Raw genomic sequence first — 22,795 nt, forward strand, 5'->3', positions numbered from 1 at the left:
TACCTAGTTTTGTTTCTCTTTCATATTAAGAGACTTTTACATCAAAAGTAAAAAATAAAACAAACAAACAAAAAAAACCCAAACCTCAAAAGTATCAAATCAATTCACTTATCCCCAAATAGCTTATCATTGGAGATAAAATAATTTTAAATCTCTAAGATATGAAAACAAACAAAACAAAACTAAAATATAAAAAACACATCAAGAACCAAACTGTACAATTTCTGAGCTGCACTGTTTATTTTGCTGCTTGAAACCTAAGTGACAGTATGCCACTATCATTATGGGGTTTCATCTAAACCTTTACTACACTGCAGGTACAGAAATATACGGACACATTTTTTGGAGAATTGACATTTTGCAAAATGCAGCAAACATTTTAATTTATACATGAGAAAAGGAAGTGTTCAAAAGGGTATGCATTTCAAGTTATTGCAGGTTATTTCTGTGAGAGAATTTCTGCAGGTAAAACATGTTTAAATTTAACCAACAGTAACGTGTCAGTGTATTTAAAATCATGACAAAAATCTTCTCTCTGGTCATTAGTTGCCCATGACAAATTACTATGATGTTGTATGTTTAGGGCAAGATGTCAATACAGCATAAATCCCATGGCATTTTGGTTTTCTTCTGGAGATTAAAGCTGTTTTTCTTGGGATAAATGCAGCAGCAAAACACAAACCAGCTGATCAAAAAAGCACTTCTGCCATAACTCCAATAATTTTCAGGGCACATCAACCGACAGTAGTTTTGCCATTCCCAGTTCTTTTAAGGTTTACATCACTGCACTGTTGCCTTAAGTATGTCTTGTAAAAGCTTGTTCTCTGTTAAGCCAGTTTACTGACTACAGCTTGGTTGAGAGAATTTAGCTGGTTGGTCCATTTATCTAGTGCAGTATATCGGGCACCACCCCTCTTCTGATGATCCAGTTCAAGGAGCTGGTTGACTTGATCAATTCGGCCATGAATAGTGCTAGAAATAAATAAAAGACAATTTGTCTACAAAATACCCACTATGCACATGTCTGGAATATTGTTTCAGAAAAAAGAATTACCAAGGAACACAAAAGAAAAAAAGCTGTCTGTATAAAATGACAATATTCAACAGTGTTGAGTTCCTATGCTGTCACATTTTCTCATATTATTCCAAGTATGAGAAAATAAGTATTATGAGAGACATGATTATCAACATGCTTAGAAATAACTACTTAATAAAATCAAATGTACTGTAATACATAGAAATAATGTACTAGGTTGGTGGTGGCTGCACACTATAATTTAATCATCTTTTGATGATGCACATGTCTTGTATGTGACAGTCTGAAGATTCAAATCATTCTCAAACTATAGTATGAGCTATATTATATATATAATGTATATGCAATATATATATAGATAAGAAATCTTCCCAAAGATATAGTTTACTATTTTTTCAGAGTTCAAATGCTAAAAAAAATTTACCTGTTATAAGTTGCTTCTCTAATCTAACTTGATCTTAATAAAACAAACAAATGTACACAAAAAGCCCATACATTTTATCAGAAGAAAAGCATACACTTGTAGCAAATCTTTTAAAAGAATTTTTTTACAACTATCTTAATCATTGAAAATTTTATATTTTGCAATAAAAAGTACAGAAACGAGAAAGTACTTACTTATCCAATATGCACTGTACCAGCAAGCTCTCCACATCAGCTACATCTATGTTTAATTCCTAAGACAGAAGACTCATTATATTTCCACTGATTAATTTCACTGGCTTTAAATTTCATGCAAATTATGATATAGTTTTGATTCATTTACTAGAACTTAACACTGCATTCAGAAATATCTGCGTTTTTCAATGTGACCCCAAAAACATTTTTTTAAACACAAGCCTGACAAAATCTGTCCATTGTAAAACTGAATTCATTTTTATTTTTACATCCCCAATAGTTTACTGTTTGAGGTAATTATTTCATCAGTAACACACCTGTCAAGAAACCCATTTTTTCTAGCATATTAATAAGTTTATGCCAAGGAAACATTTCAGTATCATTTCATAGTATAATTAAATTAGGTATAAATTCATAATAAGATGTTATAACTATAATGATTAATGAATATAGATTCGTCTTTCAAACTGAAAGTATATATGCTATATTCAAAATTATAAGTTATTAATAAGTGATAGATCCTATTAGTGGTAAGTACCTTAGAAATAAAAGGAATATGTATTCTTGTGTAAGGCTTAATTAATTTTATAAGCACTTGTGTTCTGATGTTTCTCAAAAGCTCTGGAAGAAAAGACAAAAGTTAAAAAAAAAAACCACAAAACAAAATCAATATTAAGTACAATAAGAAAAGGACAGATCGTAAACATCTTCATACAAAAACAATGTACACTTTTGTTTCATGAAAATAAACTATTTTTTCAACATTTTCAAAAAAAAGATTTCTTTAGTCTGAAAACAAAGCCCATGTTAAATTTTTTTGTAAAAATATTTTGATACAATAGATACAAATTTTACAGATGTGGAAAATTGTATTCCTTTAAGAAATCCTTGCTGATATATGCCGTTTGTGTTCTACTAATGTTTTCCACAAATCCCTCAAATTTTCATTTATTTTTTCTCTTTCTATCTATGCTCTATATAATTTAAAAAATCAAAACAGATTTATAAATTTCTTGAGGAAAGAGATGATCTTTTATGGTTTTTGTACCATCTAGTCCTTAATACTGTTCTGAGTCCACAATTAGAACTTGATAAATGTTCCCTGATTGATTAGAATTAGAAAGAAAGATGAAAAACAGACAATTATCCACTATGGAACCAACTTTGAGCTTTCTTAGTGGAGGTGGACTATAGACAGGCACCCTTATGAGAAGATCCTATTGAGGGGCAAAAACCAAAGCTTTATCCTTAACAGTGAAAAGCCCTATATCCATGTACTAGCAGAAATTACCAAAACACACTGGTGTAATGACAGAAATATCAGAAATTTAATTCCCTCATTGGTATATTAACTTATGAGTTACAACATATTTATCTAAGCATACCTTAGGTCAATTTGTATTGTTTTAATTCCATTTTAAAGTACATCCTAAAAATTAGCTTCAATGCAATGATCAGTTGGAAATATAAGCATCAAATATATCTTAAAGGAATTAAGATACCAATAGATGAAGGTAATTATCCTTAGGCTGATAAAACAACTATGTAAAGGAATGTCATGCTCTATTTCATGTGGTAATAAACACAAGAAAAATAACTACATGCTATATATAATCTCAAGAAACATATATCCCACTCTACATTTTAGAAATTTCAAAATAATGACTCTAGAGTACCAAAGAAAATGCAGGTATAATTTATCAGTTTTCAGAGAGAATGTACCTTCAATGTGCTCCCTTATGAAGGGATCGTCCATGATGTTGCTGTGATTTGTTTTCAGAATCTTCTCAAATTCAGTGATGTCATTATTCTGATAGGCACTAAAAGAAAAGGGAGGAAAAAGGCTGAATTCTAAACTTATCAAATTAAATATAATACACACAAAGACAGAAAATCCATAGAGCTTGCCTGTCAATTATAATGTGCTAATAATATATGTCACTGGACTCTCTAACTTATATGGGGGGGGGGGGGGGAGGGAAACAATAATCATAGTATAATGGGAAAAAAATAGCAACACTGAAATTGGAGACTGGAGGGCTGAGTTTTTACTTCTATTTTCCAGATAAATAGCTGCATGACAGAAGATAAATGACTTAAAATCCCTGAGCCTCAGTTTCATTATCTATAAAATGAAGGTGTTGCGCTCTATGGCATAAAAGGGTTGAACATTCTCTAAGTTAAACATATTCTTTGTCACACTTTTCTTCTTCCTAGACCATCTCTACCTAAAATAATTTTTTTCCTTAACACTTTGATTCTACCGCCAGAAAGGACAATAAACGTTCTTTCCTTTTTGCCAGCTGTAAGCTACTGAAATCATCTTTGAAGACTTCGATTTATTTAGCTACAATTAGAAGCTAACTATGACTTATTATTTAGCACAATTCTTACATTTGATGTTTCTAATTATGACTATTTTTATCTATAATGGTCATCACTGAAGCAACTGAGGATATGTACATATTTATTATGATATAGGAGTTAATCTCCTTAAAATAAATGATGCATCCTCTGTGATAGTTAATCAGAAAGTATAGTATTTTATTTTTAATTTTTTAGGAAACCATCAGCTACCAGAACCTTTCAAGTAAAACATCTGATTTTCTTGCTCCTAACCATGAAGTTCCATTGAGATCTGAAAGATGGAACATTATTATAGCAATGATAAAAAAAATTGCTGCCAAATGGGACACACGTACAAAGCAGAGAGCAGTGATGGAGTCCCTTACTGCAGAGAGCCAAAGGCCTATTTACAGTCACAATTTCTTGAAGTGTATGGTTGTCTACTGCTGATATCAATTCTGCCAGGCACTGCGTGAATCTTGCTAAAGGTGCTGAGAAGGAAGAAGCCAACCTTCTGGATATGGCACCACTGTCTGCTTTATACATTTGTCATATTCATCAGCCATTCTGCACGACCTCTGCTGTACTTCCATCTGTTGGATCGCAATGTAACTTCATTTTAGGGAAAGCAGATTCAAGTGCTTCAACAGGTATTTTTTCCCTGTAGTCTGCTGCCAACTGACTAGGAAGATAAAATTAGGAAGCATTATTTTCTTACCTTTCCAAAATGCATCATTTGAAACTATTATTATGGGTCTAATTAGGGAGCAATAAAAACAAATATATATTTAAATGAGGAAATGTTTTCTTACTGAGCTTTTCTTTTAATATTTTGCAAAATCATAGAGTTTCTGTAATGGATGTAACAAATTATCATCATTAAAAAATTTGATAGTTCTATAAGTTCATTCTAACCAAGAAGAAGAAAAGCTATAAAGCTCATACTTAAAACACTTAAAGATGTGATCAAAGTCTATCATTATCTCCACTTAATTAGCCAACGTAGGTTTTAAATTAAAATGGGAAAGGTTCTCACTAAATTTTTCTCAAGAAATTTGAACAGTATGTAGAATAAGGCCTTCTCATATGGTAATGTAATAGAGTCAAAAGAATACTGGACTAGAAGTCAAGCATTTGCCTATTTAAGCCCAATGAACTCTTACTGATAGTTTACAAATCTCATAGCTTTTACTTGCTTGGCTTACATGGTATTCATTTGTGCTCAATCTATAACTATTTCTTAAAAAAACAAAACAAAACAAAAAATCCCAATCCAACCCAAGTCAACCACTTTATTTCTGATATATAATTATTTTGGAATATAAAAAGCTTTCTTGGGGTTTTAAGCTCAGTAATGGAGTCTCTGGTTCAAAGGTTATTGACATTAAGTCATTTTATTTGCAAAATTCCAAACGGCTGTCCAAAATGGTTATACCATTTCACAACTCCATTAACAATGTATTAGTATGTCTTTTTCTTACCACCAGCCCTCCAACACTTGACTTCCAATTTGTAAGTGGTGAAGTGAAACCTCAGATTTCAGCTGATAATGCATTTTTCTGATTAGTGATCTGGAGCAATTTTTCATGTGCTTGTGAATACTTTGCAATTTTTCTTTTGAGAACTACTAGTTTATATGTTTTGATCAATTAGCTATTGGGGAAACTACAATAGATTTATGTATCATTTCATGAATGTCACTAGATGCTACAAATTAAATGGTGAATATAGACAGTATCATATAATGGAAAGCAAGTTAAAGCTTGGAGATAAGGAGTGTCATGGATTCAGAACTTCCCTCTGATACTTAAAAAATAAAGGATCACGGGCAAAGTCACTTAGCACTAGCACTTTTGAATCTCAATAGAAAAGTGTGGTGCCACAGAAAGGATACTGAACTTTAGAACTGGAAGACTTGGTTCAGATCTCAGCTTCAATGCTACCTGTCATTATAGGCAAGTAACTTAACACTTCTGAGACTCAGTTACCTCAAATGTAGAATGGAGGTGGTTGGAATAGATGATCACTGAGGTCTCTAAATAAAATTAAATTCTGATCCTATCTTTCTTTTGTGAATTATGAAATGTACATTTTGAATATAGTCGCTCTCGCTGTGTGTGTGTGTGTGTGTGTGTGTGTGTGTGTGTGTATTCTACACTTTGGGGGAATTTAAGAAATGAAATGATGGTACTGGGCTAGCTGAACTTTTTAAGATCTCTTCCACTCTTAAATTAGGTGGTTCCTACCATAGTCCACTTCCATACAAAGGAACTCCCTTTCTTCACAATTAAAATTCTACAATCAAAAGCCTAATAAATATTACTAAGAAAAAATATTTCAAAATGAATGTCATAGGGAAAAGAAAGAAGGCAAAGATCAAAAGACTAAATTTAAAGAGCTGGGAGGAATCTCAGAGATGATTTACTCCAACCTGTTCATTTGGAGATGATAAAACTGAGGCTTAAGGAAATTAAATACTTGCCCAAAGTCACATAAGCATTTGGGTTGGATATCCCCCATTCACAGAATATGTTTTTTTCCCTTACCTTTACCTTTAGATTCTCTGACTTCATTCAAGACTTATCTCAAAATCTACCTTCTGCAGGTCTTTCCTGGTCCCTCCATCCATTAATGCCTTTCACTTTCATATTTTCTTCCATCTACTCTGTATATATACCTCTAATTTATAGTTATTAATATATTGTTTTACCCATAAGAATATCCACTCCTTGAAGTTTGGGACTATTTCCTTCCCTTTTGTAGCACAGTGCTGATCAATAGTAAAAAAGACTTAAATAATGCTTGTTGACTCAGTGCATAACCTGATCAACTCCCATGAATTTAATTATCACTACTATGTTGATGATTCACAGATCTATATAACTAGACCTATTAACTTTCCCAAGTTTCAGACTTTCATTACCAAATGCCTAATGGGTATTTCAAATTAAGTATAGTAGAGATATCCTTTCTATGCTCATTGGCATCATTATTCTTCCAGTCAACCAGATCCACAAGCAGTTGAATGACTCTCCACATGTTCAATCAGCTGCCAAATATTATTATTTCTATCTTTATTACATCTCTTGTAACTAAACTTTTCTCTCTATTCACAGTCAACCCACTTGAGTTCAGGCTCTCATCACCTCTCTTGGATTCCTGTAATGGCCCTTTAATTGTCTCCCTGCTTAGAATTTTTATTTCTCTATTTCAGGCCATTCAAAAGGAATTTTTTAAGTGAAAATCTGTCCATGTTATTTTCCTAAATAACTTAATCAACTCTAATAGCCCTTTATGCCTCTAGGATAACACATAAACTTCCAGGTTTTAGCCTTTAAAAGCCTTCACAATTGTATATTAATCCAATCCTGTCCTCTGTGATTCAGCCTACTAAATATCTCTCTTAACAAAAACTCCCATCATCACCTGTCTCAATTTCTTTGCAATGCACCCATCAGACCTGGAACACATTCCCTGTTCTTCTACTCCACTACTTTGTTAAATGCACCTACTCATTAAAGATGCCACTCAAGAACCACCTGTCATATAAAGCCTTTTCTGATCCTCCCAACATCTAGTGTCCCCCTATCTAAACTGCCTTCTCTTTAACCAATTTGTATAATTTATATTCTCAATCTAATTCCATTCCAATTGATCAATGATGGACAGAATCAGCTACACCCAGAAAAGGAACACTAGGAAATGAATGTGGATAAACTGCATTTTTGTTTTTCTTCACAGATTTTTTTTACCTTCTGAACCCAATTCTTCTTGTGCAACAAGAGAACTGTACGGCCCTGCACACATATATTGTATCAAAGATATACTTTAACATATTTAACATGCATAAAACTGCCTGCCATCTAGGGGAAAGGGTGGAGGGAGGGAAGGGAAAAGTCAGAACAGAAGTGAGTACAAGGGATAATGTAAAAAATTACCCATGCATATGTACTGTCAATAAAAAGTTATAATTAAAAAATAATAATAATAACAATTTATACTTATTCTCTTTATTTATTTACACAAGCATTTCCTGTCTTCCCTATTAGAATGTAAGCTCCTTGAGAGTAGAGACTATTTCGTGTGTGTGTGTGTGTGTGTGTGTGTGTGTGTGTGTGTGTGTGTCTGTCTAGATCCCAAGTATTATAGCACAGGTTAAGTGTTTTAAAAATGCTTTCCACGATTTTAATATGCAGGGGAGCTAAGAATAATGATGAAAAAATTGTTGGGAAATATGGCTATGAGAGAAGACAAAAGCTTGTAGAATATTCAGAAGTCTAAATTTCAAGAATATTTCAAGAAAAGAGCTAGCATTTATAAACACCGGGAATATGAATGCATATGAACAATGGGTCCAACTTTACAACAGAAAGAAGCTGGATTTTATGAGGGAGATTTCAATAGAAACAGACACAGCTCCCCATCTTTTTAAACACTATTCTTTGAATGCTTTGTGATAAATTGGAAATGGCATTAGAGAAAAAAAAAACAAAACTCCCAAGAATAGCTGGACCAGATCAACTATAAAGAGAAGAAATCAGTGCTGGAAATGATAGTTTGCAAGGGGTTAAGGGGCTGTTTCATAAAATATCTAAAAGAGGGGACAATAACAAACAAGAAAATATCACAAATTATCTTACTACTGAAAATTAGCACTCAAGAAGACAAAAATAACTACTGACCTATTTACCTACTTTTTCATCAAGCAGACCATGACTGTATAATCATACAACTTTACTGAAAAGTACAACAAATATATGCTTATTGATTACAAAAATGTATTTGCTTTAGTACTGCAAAATGTGGACTTACAATAGTCTCCTTTCCTAAGATGCCTCCCATGCATAACTTAGTATCATACAAGACTTTTTGATAGCTAAAACAGCTGAGACAACTTTTTTTCAATAATGTGCTGATAATCAATTCAAGCATAAAACAATAAAATAAACACTTGCAAAAGATGCTTGCTTCTATACTGGAAGGCATTTAGCAATATTAAGAGAATAAATGGAGGAGAAATTCCTTATATATGGCAAAATCCTCCAAATGTTCTTTTTTTTTTGCAGATGGTGTTCCCACTACATCAAGTCCTAGTATTTAAAAAAAAAAAAAAAAAAAAAGAATGCTAGATTAAAGCCACAAACACCCAAGAATTCACCTTATCAATCCAAACAGAAAAAAAGCCAAGTGGATGAAAAGTATCAGTTACTGAGATTATAGCAACTCCACTGAACCCATTCATTGGTAGATATGCTGGCTTCATACACTTACTAGCTGTGAGACCTTGAGCAAGTCATTTAACCCTGTTGGCCTCAGTTTCCTCATTTCTAAAATGAACTGGAGAAAAAAATGACGGACCACTCCAGTGTCTTTGCCAAGAAAGTCCCCAATAGGGTCACAGAGAGTTAAGACATGACTGATACAACTAACAACAATAGCAACAACATCTATATCTATTTCTTGAATAGACACTGTAAAAGGACAATGACTTTGGCACAGAATGAATAGGAAAAAGAAGATGGACAGATTCTATATGGGGAAAATTCCCAGTGTTTTTAATGATTCTAAGTTCCTCTCTGAAATATAAATTTTTTTCAAAAGTTGCTTTCTTTTCCTTAAGGAGATAGATTGATTATTTAGCAAAGAGTAAAGAAAAATGAATGACTAATCTAATTCAATGGCAATTAGAAGAAAATAAAAAACCTAGACATCTCTCAGAAAGTTGAACATATTCCTTATGAAGGCTCTGTGGAGGGAATATGAAAAAAAATCATAAAATATAGAGAGATTGTAACCTACATTAGTGGAAGGAATCCTCACATCTATGAAATCATAGAAGCACTAAATCATTTATTATCTCTTGCTTTTTCATATTATCAGATTCTTCTATTACTGATTGATTTATGCAATAGGAAGGCCTCAAAGAAATTTTAAAATCTAAAGATTTTTGCCCATTTCCCTTCCTATACTAGTAAACTGCCACAGACAATGTAGGTAGGATACCAGACCTTGGGAAACTTAAGGATTCCCCTTTATGACTAATGTAGTTACTTAAAAACTTTGGAGCTCTACTGACTGACCTCCATAGGTAACATTCATTTCTGTTACCCAAGGGCATGATGCTTACCTTCATGGATCTGCACTTAAAGTTAGGAGACTATGAGTGAAGGTGGGAGAAAGTAGAAATTAGAAAATAAAAGGAAAGAAGGAATTCTTTGTCAGCCTTTGGGGTACCTTCTGCCTAATGAATCATTGTCACTTTCATTTAAGTAAAACTTTTCTCTCTCTGCCTAGTCTTCTCCCAAATTATTTTATGCTGAATTGCTATAGTGAAAGTAACAATCTTCAGTTATTTTTAAGATTCCTAATCTCACTGCATTACAAAAACAGACTACATTAAATAACAATCAAGGGTAAGATTAATCTATATCTTATAAGAATTCTCCTTCTCATTAGTCACCAATGCTGGAAAAGGCCATTGGGGGGAAAAATAAAAAGCTAAAAAGCATGAAATTTTAATAATAATATGTCAGCACACATATACATATGTTTCTAACAGAAAGAAAAATGACTGCACAAAGAGATAATGAGAATGCCAAGTTTTCAAATGCAGGGCTTTAATAAAGAACTTTTGGAAAAAAAGATTAAAACAGCTTCTTTAACTTCTAGATAACTATTTCTAACTGTTTAACTTGTCACAGAGTTACAGATATAATGGAATGATAAACAAATACCCCTAAGTAGGAGGGAAATTGAATTTACAAAGAAAAAAAAAAAAAAAGGAAAGAAATAGCTGAGTAGGAGGCATGCCGATTCTCCTCTCCATATGGATAGCTAGATAGTCTTTTAATTTAAAACTTTATCAACCTTAGTTAAAGATAGATTACATTTCACTGGGCTTTACTTTATAGAGGGGCAACTTAAATCACTGTGTGAAAGAGAAAAAAAAATGAAGGAATTAAGGAATTAAATGGAAAAGAATTGTATTAAGAGGACAAAGTAATAAAAATATGGACTGTTCGTGATATTTAATTTTTTAATTTAAATTTGTCATTTTGGACCAATTCATGGTCAGATTTGAGAATAAGTTAACTATAATAGTTTCCTATATGAGGAAAGGTAATGTGATAATAGATTTTGCAACAATAACTTTTAAACAATGGCACACAGTTTACCACACAATAAGTAATATACACATTAAAGCTAACAAAGCAGATATTTATCTCAAAGAACATGTAACTGAGATCTAGTGAGGACAAATAAAACTTTTTGATGACTTGATTTCTAAAGGAAAAAGAAGGTTCAAATATTTTAATACTGCTATTTTGGTATATTTAAGATTAAACAATTAGAGATCACTGCAACACTGTGATTATCACAAAATACCACCATAAAAATTTTAGATCCTATTTTTAACAGTGCTGTATTTAAATTCTTAACTCACTGTTTTAAATAAAATTCCTCAATTGAGAGGCAAAATCTTACCTTACTAAATTCGTCATCGCTAGAATCTCTGGATCATTTTTATACGGCTTTGCCTAAATATAATAAAAATACATATTAACTACATACATATAGTTATGAAGAAAGTGATAATAATTTATTTTTCTAAGAGACATTTAGAAAATAAGAATATGGCGATGAAACATCAGATGCTATAGTATGAACGTACCTCCTGAGAGTCAAATGGATTTATTCCCGATTTCATTAGCATGTTTGCTAAGACCAAATATTTTAAGCAAGTGGTTCGTCTGGGACTCCCTGATTCATCATAATTCTTGAATGCTTCAAAAAAATCAGTGTGAGCCTTCTCAAATTCACCTTCTCTTAAGTGCATTTTACCGCCACATTCTATGAAGGATAGAAAAACAGAATGTGCTGAGTATTTACTCACAAGAATCTCAGTTTCAAATAAAATATATTTCAGTGGCATGCTGTGAGTCATGTAATTCAGTATGTTGAAATAGTTTGTTCTCAGTGCATTCATTTTTATTAAAAAATAAAACAGACCTCTTCCTCAGGCAAATGACAAGAGAAAACCACCAACCTGGTCATCTTTGTCTATTTACCAGCAGTTTAAGTAGAAAGGAGTTTTCTTTGAATTTACATGTCAATTCATTTTTACCACAAATTGAATATATGAAAAACTGAAAATTCAACCATTTTACTATTAACACTATATATATATATAGCATGGTGTCATTTGATCATTTCAGTTATGTCTGATTCTTTGTGACTCCATCTGAGGTTTTCTTAGCAAAGATACTGGAGTGGTTTGCCATTTCCTTCTGTGTGTGTGTGTGTGTGTGTGTGTGTGTGTGTGTGTGTGTGTGTGTGTGTGTATGTGTGTGTATACAGACACAGAGTATAATGACAGGCTGTATTTTAAAGTCAGTAAAATAATTTACCATTTATAATCATAACTATCAAATAACTAAAAAATGTTAGTTTGTTATTGCATTTAATATCTTTGAGGCATTGTTTGAAGTGCTTTAAAATTATCTTATTTGAAAACCACAAAAATCTTGGGAGACTATGTGCTATTATTGCCCTCATTTTACAGGTAAAGAAACTGAGGCAGAGATTAAGTTATTTGCCTATGTTTAGAAACTAGGAAGTATATGAGGCTGAATTTAAACTCAGATCTCTCCTAACATCTAGGTCTGGCAATCTATCTACCAGGCCAGCTACCTGCCTCTGTATAATGTTAAAAGCTGTGATATTCCTTTTACTTTCAAAAGACTCTTTTCTACTTACCTCTAATGACACCCATGATCAGTGGATGGGGGATGGCTGATTTGATGTGCAGTGACTGTTCATACAATGCTTTAAGTTTTTTGTTATTTTTCTGTGCTGTATACATTTGAATTTCTAATGCATAAATTTCCAATAATTGGGTACCCTTTTTAAGGTCATCTTCTCCATCATCCGTCTAGGAAAGAGAATATTTTTAGTGTGACAAACTTAATTTAAAAAACCACACAGGTATAGCTTTCAACTTCAAAATCATTCTATATCAAATATTTATTTTTAAGCCTGCCATTTGAAGTTCAGAACCTATTTCCCTTCAGAACCTGTTTTAGGTGAATTGGCCTTCCCAAGCTAGCCCATAAAAGCCTTTTTTTTTTAGCCCATAATTAAGCCATTACTATCTGGATTAAATAAGAATTTGTAAACTAGACACAGAACCTAACCCTCTATTTATAACACACTGCATTTGCAAAAAATGCTGTGCAAATTCCAATTCAGAATGTGAATTCCTCCTCCTTCCTCACTGTAGTCATTGGCCATGGATAAAGAAGGGAATCTATATAATTGTCAGTTTCTAGTCCCCTGCCAAGAAGAAGAGACTCTTCTATTATAGTTGCAAAGGAGTTCCTTGTCCAAGATTAAGAACTATGTGTAGAGAAAAAATATCTAGGTAGTATATTTGTATCTTGAGGTTATCAATATGTTAATATTTTTCAAAATAATGTTCATGAAGTAATCAATAAAAAGAATCATTTAATCAAGAGTCAGATATTAAAAAGCCAATGTTTATTATTAGCATGAGTTAATAATTTCTTGTTAGGTAATATTCTAATATATTTTAAGATCTTTAGCCTCTACCTAAAATAGCTTTGGAACCACCATGAGAGTCTAATAAATGAAGTGCAAAAGATATGTGCATATCTAGGTTATGACCCAAATGATTCCACAGCATAATCACAATAGCAAATACTAAAATGGTATTTACAATGTACACAAGACTTGTTCTTGTTCTCATATTTTGAAATAAATGCAAAAATTTCACCAGAGGTGCTTTCTTATTTTTTTGCAGCTTTTGTTCCCTGTAAATATTTAATAAGACATTTCTTTTAAGTATATCTACATGTCTTCCTTTATTCTTTAGAGCTCTCCAGGTCTATGGTGGCTTTTTTTTTTTTTTACTGTTTCTATTTCACTTTGAAATTGGAACAAATACCTTTTTTGATGAAGAGTAGACTAAAATTTACCATGAAAAACACTAAATAGCTGAGAAGCAAATTAAATAATTTTTGAAACGATTTTGAAAACTGTTCAGTGAGAAAATGATAAAATGGTAGGCTTACCATATTGTCTAACTTTGCTTTTTAGAGGAAACAGCTATACATTCTTTTTTTTTCCTCCTAATAAATTTTTTTCTCATTTCTTCATAGAAGATAATGCAGATATTAGTAAAATAGAATACTAGAAGTTCTTAGAAAAGGTTCTAAAGTGTGTAATAAAAATTTCTAACTTAGCAAATATTTGTTGATTAAGAGGGACAAATGGAGAAAAATTTTCAAATTCTGAAATAGATTCAATTCTCAGATGGAACTTGTATTCTGGACTTACAAATTAAAGGGAAAAAGTGTGAAACTTATGACTTTAATTTACAAATTGTTTTTAAAAAATATTTTACTGATTCTTTTTAATACTAATGTTATTCGGCTCTGACTCCCCTTATCTTGGGCTGAAATAGAACACTCTGTAACAAAGGTAGAGTCAAGAAAATTAAATCCATAAAATGTCTATGTTTGGCATGTTTTATCATCAGATCTCAGAATTTATATTTTCACTGTGTGAGGTTTGGCTACTATAACTATGTACTAATTTATTGCCATATTATAAAATAATGGCAAATTCTCCTATGTATTAGAAGGTTCTTAAATTTAGATTCAAGATTAAAGTGGATTAAGATACGAATACTAGGATATAATAAGGATATATATGACTCCTACCTTATACAATCCTATATAACTGAATTCCAAATAGTCATACCTAAAGTAGTTTCATTTGAGATTACATTTTTGTGAGATCAAATAAGATTATGTTATGTAGACAATTAAAACTAACAATTTATAATTCAATTTTAAGCACACTGTTTTTGGTGACCTATGAGAAACTATGGCATAGATCTGATCTTTCCTTTATTTCTAAGATGAGAGCATTTATTTTTAAAATTTCTACTTCTCTCAGGAAATCTAACACCATAAAATATTTTTTAACCTGTGAATTATTGTTTTTATTCTGGTAAATTAAGTTTTTTCTTATCTTACTAAAATTTTTATATTTACACATATAGATATTTGTAAATATGGAAAGAGAAAATGATGGATGCTACCTGGCATGACTGATGCAACTGGCGCAAAATTTTTTGAAGCTTTCCATATTCTTCTCGTTCTAGATATAATTTTCCAAGCTGTAAGAAAGCAAAGTCTTTAAAACCATTTAATTCATAAATTTTGAAATGAGAGGTTTGCATCTTTAGGATATACAATGCACAAAACAATTAATGTTAAATGTTACCTTTGTGTTTGTCTTAAACCACAGCCTATCATTCTTAGCATCTTTCAGAGCTTCCAGTGTTGTTTCATAGAATTCCTGCAGTAAATCCATCTGACATAAAAAATCAGAATTCTATAATTGTAAACAGCAAATTTATACCTGTTAATAAAGTTAATCTGAACAAACTAAAAGTGCATGTTTGAATTTTAATACACAAAAGATACTGTATTCCGCATCTTATTGAAAGTCTGCTTACAAAAAATAAAAACTAATGAAATTTATGTGCATTCAGCTTACAACTTATGAATGAATTATATTTCATGACCTCGTTTCATTAAAGTGGGTTGCCTGCAATTTGAAAAGCATTTATTAGTCACAAAAGATACTTGGGTCTCTAGGGCAATGCATAAAAAAAGCTTATTTCACTTACAATAGCTGAACTACAAATATTAAGAAGTTAAGTACTATAAGTTGTAATTCTAATATTAATTCTATTAACATTTACCTTCTATTCCAATCACATATATTTTACTTGCTAGGGTAAAAGAAAAATGAGATAGCCATCATATACAAACAAAATTTCAGTCACAGAAAATAATATGGTAGTATATATAGCTGCAGAGAGTTCTCTATTGAAAGGAGGAGTAAGACCACTGGCAATGGGGCAGGCACAGTCTGTTAAGTTACTAATTTTATTGATTCCCTACCATCCCACCTTCAAAAGGAACCAGTTGTTTTGATATCAAAAGAAATTTTTACTAATATTGCACATGCTCCTGCATTTCATGCCTGGTCAGACCTGAGTCATTAATATTAAGAATTCAATGGTGGTAAAAAGGTAGAAAGGATTGAAATTTCAATGAAATACATGTATGTAGCCTTACAAATAATAGCACCATAACCTAATATGTAATATACATTTACTCTCCCTTCAAACTTAATTACTTTTTCTACTCAAAAATGAGTATATAATTTATTGTAACACAATTAATAAGAGTAAACTGAATAAAATGTAAAGAATTTTGGCTTAAAACCACCACAACAAAAAACAAATAAACAAAAAAAGGAGATTCATTTCTCCGAGTTCAAATCTGGTCTCCCCAGACACTTTCTAGTACAGTAATGATCCTGGGCAAGTCATTAACCCTGTCTGCCTCAGTTCCTCATCTATAAAATCAAAGAAGGGAAATGGCAAACCATTCCGGTATCCTTGCCAAAAAAATCCCAATTGAGATTATGGAGAGTCGGACACAACTGAAACAACTGAAGAACCACAACAATTTATTTCTATCTATACCACACACTAGTATTTATTTTGTATATAATTATATGTTTTATATAAGTAATTATTATCTCACATCTGTCCTCCTTGACGGTACTGTTCACTTTTTGATTCTGTATCACAAGTGCCTAGCACAAAATAGGCTGTTAATTTGCTTATTGCTATTCTTTATAAGACCATTAACTCCTTTAAAAAAAAAGGCACTGTCTTATTTGATGCCCTCATATACAGTGATGCTTAAAAAAATTGTTGAATTTAATTAATGAAAATAATTGTTCAGTGATGACTCTAGATTTAGCTTTTTTGAAAAAAGTACAAAATTCACTAGAAACAAGACACATGTAGGTGAGTACTAAGATGAAAAAAACTGAAGCTAACCTGTTTGGAAGTAGAGATATAATCAAGAATAGAGTTAATAGACTTTTCAGAATAATTCCTTGTGACTGCACTCCGAATATAGGTCAATAGTTGTTTATATCTATTCATCATTTCTGGATAGTTTGTCTGTGAAGAAAAAGACATAAGATTTTGTTAAAAAAAAAAATACTCTAGACAATCTTATTAGATGCATTTTGCTGATTAAAACATAGAGTATGAATAATTATATAATTAAGTGTCATAAATATTTTAGAGAAATCCCAGATCAGTTAAGAATATTATAAAACTAAGTCTGAAATAACATGTTTGGGTCACAAAATTCTAATTAAAACAACTAGAATCCAACATTAAAAATAGCAGTGAAAATGTGTTGGTATTCTAAATCTTAGATTCTATTCTTTAAAACTTTTATATTTCTACTATGTTAACAGGCATAGATGATACAAAAAGAACCTTTAAAACCAGAGTTCCGAACTAACATCTCTCACAGTATTTTGCAGAAGTCCAATTTCTTGAAGTATCATAATTATCAGGGAGATTTCAGCACTGTACAATGCACAGAGGGAAAAAGCTCTTCATTAATAGCTATGAATTTTCCTTCTACACACTAAAATAATTTTTAACCTACAAGCTTACTGACCTCATGAAAACCACAAAAAAGAAGCAACTGTAAAGTCCCTAAACTATGACCATATCTGCTTCAATGCGCTAAAAAGTTTTAATCCTAGTTGATGCTTATCTGATAACAGTTGAGTAATCTTAAAGTTATTCTACCACCCAGAATTATTTGCACTGTATTTCACTAATCTGAAATGCAGCATGGCATAATGGAAAGTGAACTGGTCTCAATATCAGGCTGGGTTCAAAGTCTGTCTTTAATACATGCTGACAGAATGACCTTGGTTAAGTCACAACTTCTCAATGCTCTGATCAATTTTCTATGACTACAAATTGCAGAGATGCTGCTAACCTGTATTGGTAAAGCATTTCTTTACCTAGGAAATTATATCATTCAGATATCATTCCTATATTTATACCATTCCTATATTTGTATCATTTCTCTATCAGTGCATCATAGGTCCAGTCCCTATATGTCTCCTCAAAAAATTGAATGCCTTCAATATCTAAAGAAAAATCACAATTTGGGTCAGAGAGTCACATAGTCACAAATATTTATTTCCATATATACTATACTCTACTAAATTGGACTCTTTTCTTTCCTCTATACATTATTTGTGCTTTCTCTTTTCCTTACCTAAAGATTTTTTTTTGGCAGGCAGATCTTTGTAGCAAAGGAAAAATCTTCCCTGAATCTTTCAAAATATATAACACAGGACAACTTTTAAAGTTAATTCTTTTAATCTAATCCCATTTTCCTTTTGTACTTCTAGGACTCTACTTGCTTTGAGTTCTATCTACCACATCTCATCTAAGGGCAGGTATATGAACAAATACTATGCCTTTTGTCCTTCTCATATATAAAGTTCATTTAGGAATTACTCATTCTAAAGATCTTTGAATGATGAATTTCTTTATAGACAAATCAAATCAATATCAACTTTCTAAAAAATAAATGCCATTAAATTTCCTTTTAATTAGAAGTGAAGGATTAACTAATAATATTAACTTGACTTCTCTTTCAAAATAGTATTTTCTATGCATACATGAAAATCTTTAAAGAGTTCTTGAGAGAGATTATAGAGCTCTTTTAAACCACTACGGTTATTAAAACCAGGTGAAGTATAGAATAAGAAGATAAATGCCAAGTAAAGGTGTTTTACATTTTTGTGAAAGAGATCAAGAGCAGTCTGAGTTGAAGGAGGATTGCCTATAGAACAAGGATTCTTGGCCTTTTTTGTGTGTCATATAGCCCTTTTGGAAGTTGGGTGAAGGCTATGTAGTTCAAAATAACACTTTTAAATGCAAAAAAATAAAAGTCATAGATTACATAGGAAACTAATTATACTGAAATTCAATTATCAAAATATTTTAAAAGAAGAGGAAGAAGCAGCAGTAGCACCATCAGCAGGAGCAACAGCCCAGACCAGTGCCCAAGTTAAAAACCTCCATTATACATGGTAAGATCTTTTAGGTGTTTCTGGTTATGAATATCATGCTAGCTGCATCAAGTATCTAAACAGGCACAAACCCACTCGAAAAACTGCATATAGAGGAAAAAAATCCAAGCGCATTAAAAAATTGCTTATTACCAGATTATGACATGAAGTTAATAGATAAACTATAGAATTTATTAATTTCTCTTTCTTGTTATATATGTATGCACACATACATTATATGTATGAATATATAGGTATGCATATGTATTATATAAACATACTTATATGTATTGCACCTATGTTGTATATGTTATATATGCATATTTTGTTTATATAAATTTTTTTTCCATTGGTAAAATAAAGTGACTTCTGAACTAGATGATCTCTTGAGTTCACCTTTCTGGCTCTATTATGGTCCATTAATTGACAGAAATTTGTGAACATGTGTGTCATGCTGGATTTCATTTAACAGGATGTACTATAATCATGCTACTAAGCAATAAAGTACAGTTAGTATGAAATACTTTTTTAATATAGAACTTCAAAGTATACTGCATAGAAAGAGCACTGGACTTGGCCTCAGATGATCCGGTTTTCATTCTGGTTTTGATACTTAAAAGCCAAGCTAAGGGCAAATAAGTTAAGTTTCTCAATCTTGGTTTCTTCACATGTAAATTCTCAGTCTTACAAGACTTTTTAGGAAACCTCTTTGTAAACTTGAAGCATTATTGTCCTGTAGATCATATTGCCTTGTAACACTAACCTGAATGAAATGGCAAGATATAATCAAACGCTATCTGTACAATAAATTATGCTTCACAGCTATTCTTACCAACTTGAAGTTTATTTTAATCATTTGTTTCAGTGCTTTAAATCCCCATTCTCCTTTTTCACCTTCAAGCTCCAAAACCTGAAATAGAAAGACATTTTCCTCAATCCAGTTTTAAAGTACTATATCACGGCAACATTTAGAGCATGAAAACCAGTTATATAGGAATTCCATTGTTTTTTCCCTCAGGATGATTTAAATAAACAATCCAAATATAAACCAAAACAATATAAAAAGATTTGTTAGAAATATGAAAGCAAAAATGAATTTGCTTTAAAATTCTTTCAGGAATAAGCAAAGAAAGATTAGTCCACTATTAGATAACTCTGAACAAGCATTTGCATGAATTCCCCAAATGGAGTACCTAAAACTGTGTCTATATGATGGTAATATATTGTACTGGAAAGAGCACTGGAGTTTAGGGCAAAGAACCCAGATACAAATTCTGGCTCTAAAGTCTGTTTTTGTGACCTTAATCAAATCTAGGTCTAAATTTTTTGCTCTATTAAGTGAGATAGTTATTTTACATTAACAAATTCTTAATCTTTTTTTTTTTTGTATTACAATTGCTCCCACCAGTTTGGTAAAAACCTATAACTCCCCCCTCAGGATACTTAAAAAAAATTATAATTGAAGGAAATGCTAAATTTCAGTCAATAATTAATCGTTATCAGCTAATGGAAAATAAAGATAATCCCTAAGACACCACCACCTTCCCCTCATTCAAGGTCATGGACTCCAGGAAAGCCATCAAAAACTCTTGGCCTATACATGATTGCTAAGGTCCCTTGCAGTGCTAAATTAAGATATTTATGATCTACTCTAAGGTAAATTAAAATTATAAAGACTAGAATGAAACATAGCTGAAAAGAGTCAAGGAATTGTTCTCCTAAATCTCACTAATGACACTGGTGTGACTTTGGGCAACTCATTAAATCTCCGTTGGCCTCAGTTTCCTCAACTATAAAATGAGGATTTGGACAATCTATTGACTATGAAGACTAAAAACTTCTGTGACTGATGTTATAAAAAGGAAAATGTGGACATTGCTCAAAGATTCTCAGTATTTTGGGACACTCACCATAAATAGATTTAGTAGGAAGCTATTTCATAATATGAAATAATTTCATTATTTTATAATAATTTCATCATTAAGAAAGAATGAGACAGTCCATATTAAATTTCTGCTAAGTATTTAGAATGCAAATGAATGTTAACAGTTTTATTGTAGCTACAGAATAACTTATAATATTTATGATCTTTTAAAGCTATTTGTACATATATAACAAATAGTCTTATTTGTTCTACATAAATTATATATATACACATACACATGCTAATATTCACAAATATCAAGCTAATAAAAGTAGTTTTTAAAAATAAGTACCTTCTGGAAACTACTTAATGCTGCTTTTGGATCATCTTCCTTCAACGCTTTGGAATTGTAGTACTGGTTTTCCAAATCCACATTTGGTTCAGAGTTACTATCTTCAGAGTATTCCTATATTTTAGGAAGAAAAATGAACATAGAAAATCAAGACACTAGCAAAAACTTGTCTTGAAATTTTTATCACTATCCATTAACTGATATCCAGTATGAGAGTTAAAAAAATACAAATGCTAAAGTTGTCTGTGACAACTTAGTTAAGGCAAATAAACTTAAACAGGAAAATGTCCTTTTCTCAAACTTCTTTCCTCTAAAACTTCATGATGATAACAAGTTTTAGAGACCCATAGTAAGTATAGCAAGTGTAAGTATTTCACAAGTAAGTTTTGACTGTAATAAGCTAGAGTTCAATTTACTTCTATCTATATCTATTTACTATGGATAATACCTATATTTGATTGTAGGGAAATGTAAAAATGAAAAGGAGGGAAAGAAAAGTAAAACATGGCATGTGCTTCTTAAAAGAAATTTATCTTTCTCAAATAGTCTGGGAATCAACTGGACAACAGACTGTATCTACAAACACTTTTTCCTTCTTCAGATTAAAAGAATATTTTCCACAGCTTGAAAGCATAGAAACAAAAGGAGTGAAAAAAATGTGAAGTTCTTAGGAAATGAGCGGTAAATTTACCATCTTAGCTTTCAATATTCCTGTGTTTTTGTCTTATTTACTACTTCTCAACTCTCAAGCCCGGGTACAGTAATAAAAATTTTGTAGAACTGTGTGTATGGGAAGAACAAGCAGTCTCACTCACTTTTAAAGAACAGCACCAAAGCAGCTATCCAAACAAGTTTTTTACTCTCCGCTGCCACACAGAATTCACTTTCCTTTCATTTCCTGATGCAGATCAAACCTCTTCTAACCTCAACTGCCTGAACCACCAAGTCTCCTTTCATCAGCCTTCCTCCTATGAAACCCAGTTTTCTTTTGTTCCCACCTCACTAGCAGCAAGGAGGAAAAATCTTTAGTCAAAGAGAGAAAACAGCCAGCTGCATACTATATTGGGAGTCATGCATGTCCCTCTTTCTCCACTAACAAGAACCAGTATTAGGGGCTAGCTCGGCCTAGCAGTGGAAGCTAGGTGGTAGGGTAAAAAGGACAGAATGCTGGGCCTTCAGTTAGGAAAACTTGAGTTCAAATACAGCCTCAGCCATTACTAGGTGATAGTGGGCCATTTAATTTGTCTGTCCTCAGTTCTACACTTATAAATGGGGATTATAATAGCCCCTACCTCATAGGATTATTGTGGAGATCACATGAGATAATATCTGTAAAGCGCTTAGCACAGTGACTGACATGTAGCAAGCCATTTAATAAATAAATAAAAGTGGATTCCTCCCCCTCTCCCCCCCCCCATTTTTCCCTCCCTCAATCCAGGGAAACTATGACTTAGAAAATTTAAGTTATTCACTAATTTTTAGCCCACTGACCCTGGGCATATAAGTACATAAAATAGGTATGCAAATGAAACACTTACTAATAATAAACAGTAATTTCATGACCTCCTCATTC

General features: G+C 31.9%; 1 protein-coding gene across 2 annotated transcripts in view; it reads right to left on the minus strand.

The window, feature by feature from the left end:
• Window positions 1-216: 216 nt before the first annotated feature.
• The window catches only part of COPS2 (COP9 signalosome subunit 2), a 49,824-nt gene continuing 27,245 nt past the window's right edge, over window positions 217-22,795 (minus strand). Inside the window, exons 2-13 of one of the 2 annotated variants that reach the window (XM_051980611.1) lie at window positions 21,223-21,336; window positions 19,839-19,916; window positions 16,950-17,075; window positions 15,311-15,400; window positions 15,126-15,203; window positions 12,758-12,932; window positions 11,673-11,851; window positions 11,486-11,538; window positions 3,377-3,474; window positions 2,193-2,275; window positions 1,655-1,713; window positions 217-972 (exon numbers count right to left, since the gene is read on the minus strand). In XM_051980611.1, the coding sequence (XP_051836571.1) occupies window positions 828-972; window positions 1,655-1,713; window positions 2,193-2,275; window positions 3,377-3,474; window positions 11,486-11,538; window positions 11,673-11,851; window positions 12,758-12,932; window positions 15,126-15,203; window positions 15,311-15,400; window positions 16,950-17,075; window positions 19,839-19,916; window positions 21,223-21,336 (1,278 nt within the window). In that variant the 3' untranslated portion in view covers window positions 217-827. Of the gene's footprint in view, window positions 973-1,654; window positions 1,714-2,192; window positions 2,276-3,376; window positions 3,475-11,485; window positions 11,539-11,672; window positions 11,852-12,757; window positions 12,933-15,125; window positions 15,204-15,310; window positions 15,422-16,949; window positions 17,076-19,838; window positions 19,917-21,222; window positions 21,337-22,795 lie in introns of both variants that reach the window. The other variant, XM_051980610.1, reaches the window with a different exon arrangement.

Source organism: Antechinus flavipes, chromosome 2 (genome assembly GCF_016432865.1).
Source record: "Antechinus flavipes isolate AdamAnt ecotype Samford, QLD, Australia chromosome 2, AdamAnt_v2, whole genome shotgun sequence".
Lineage (NCBI taxonomy): Eukaryota > Metazoa > Chordata > Mammalia > Dasyuromorphia > Dasyuridae > Antechinus > Antechinus flavipes.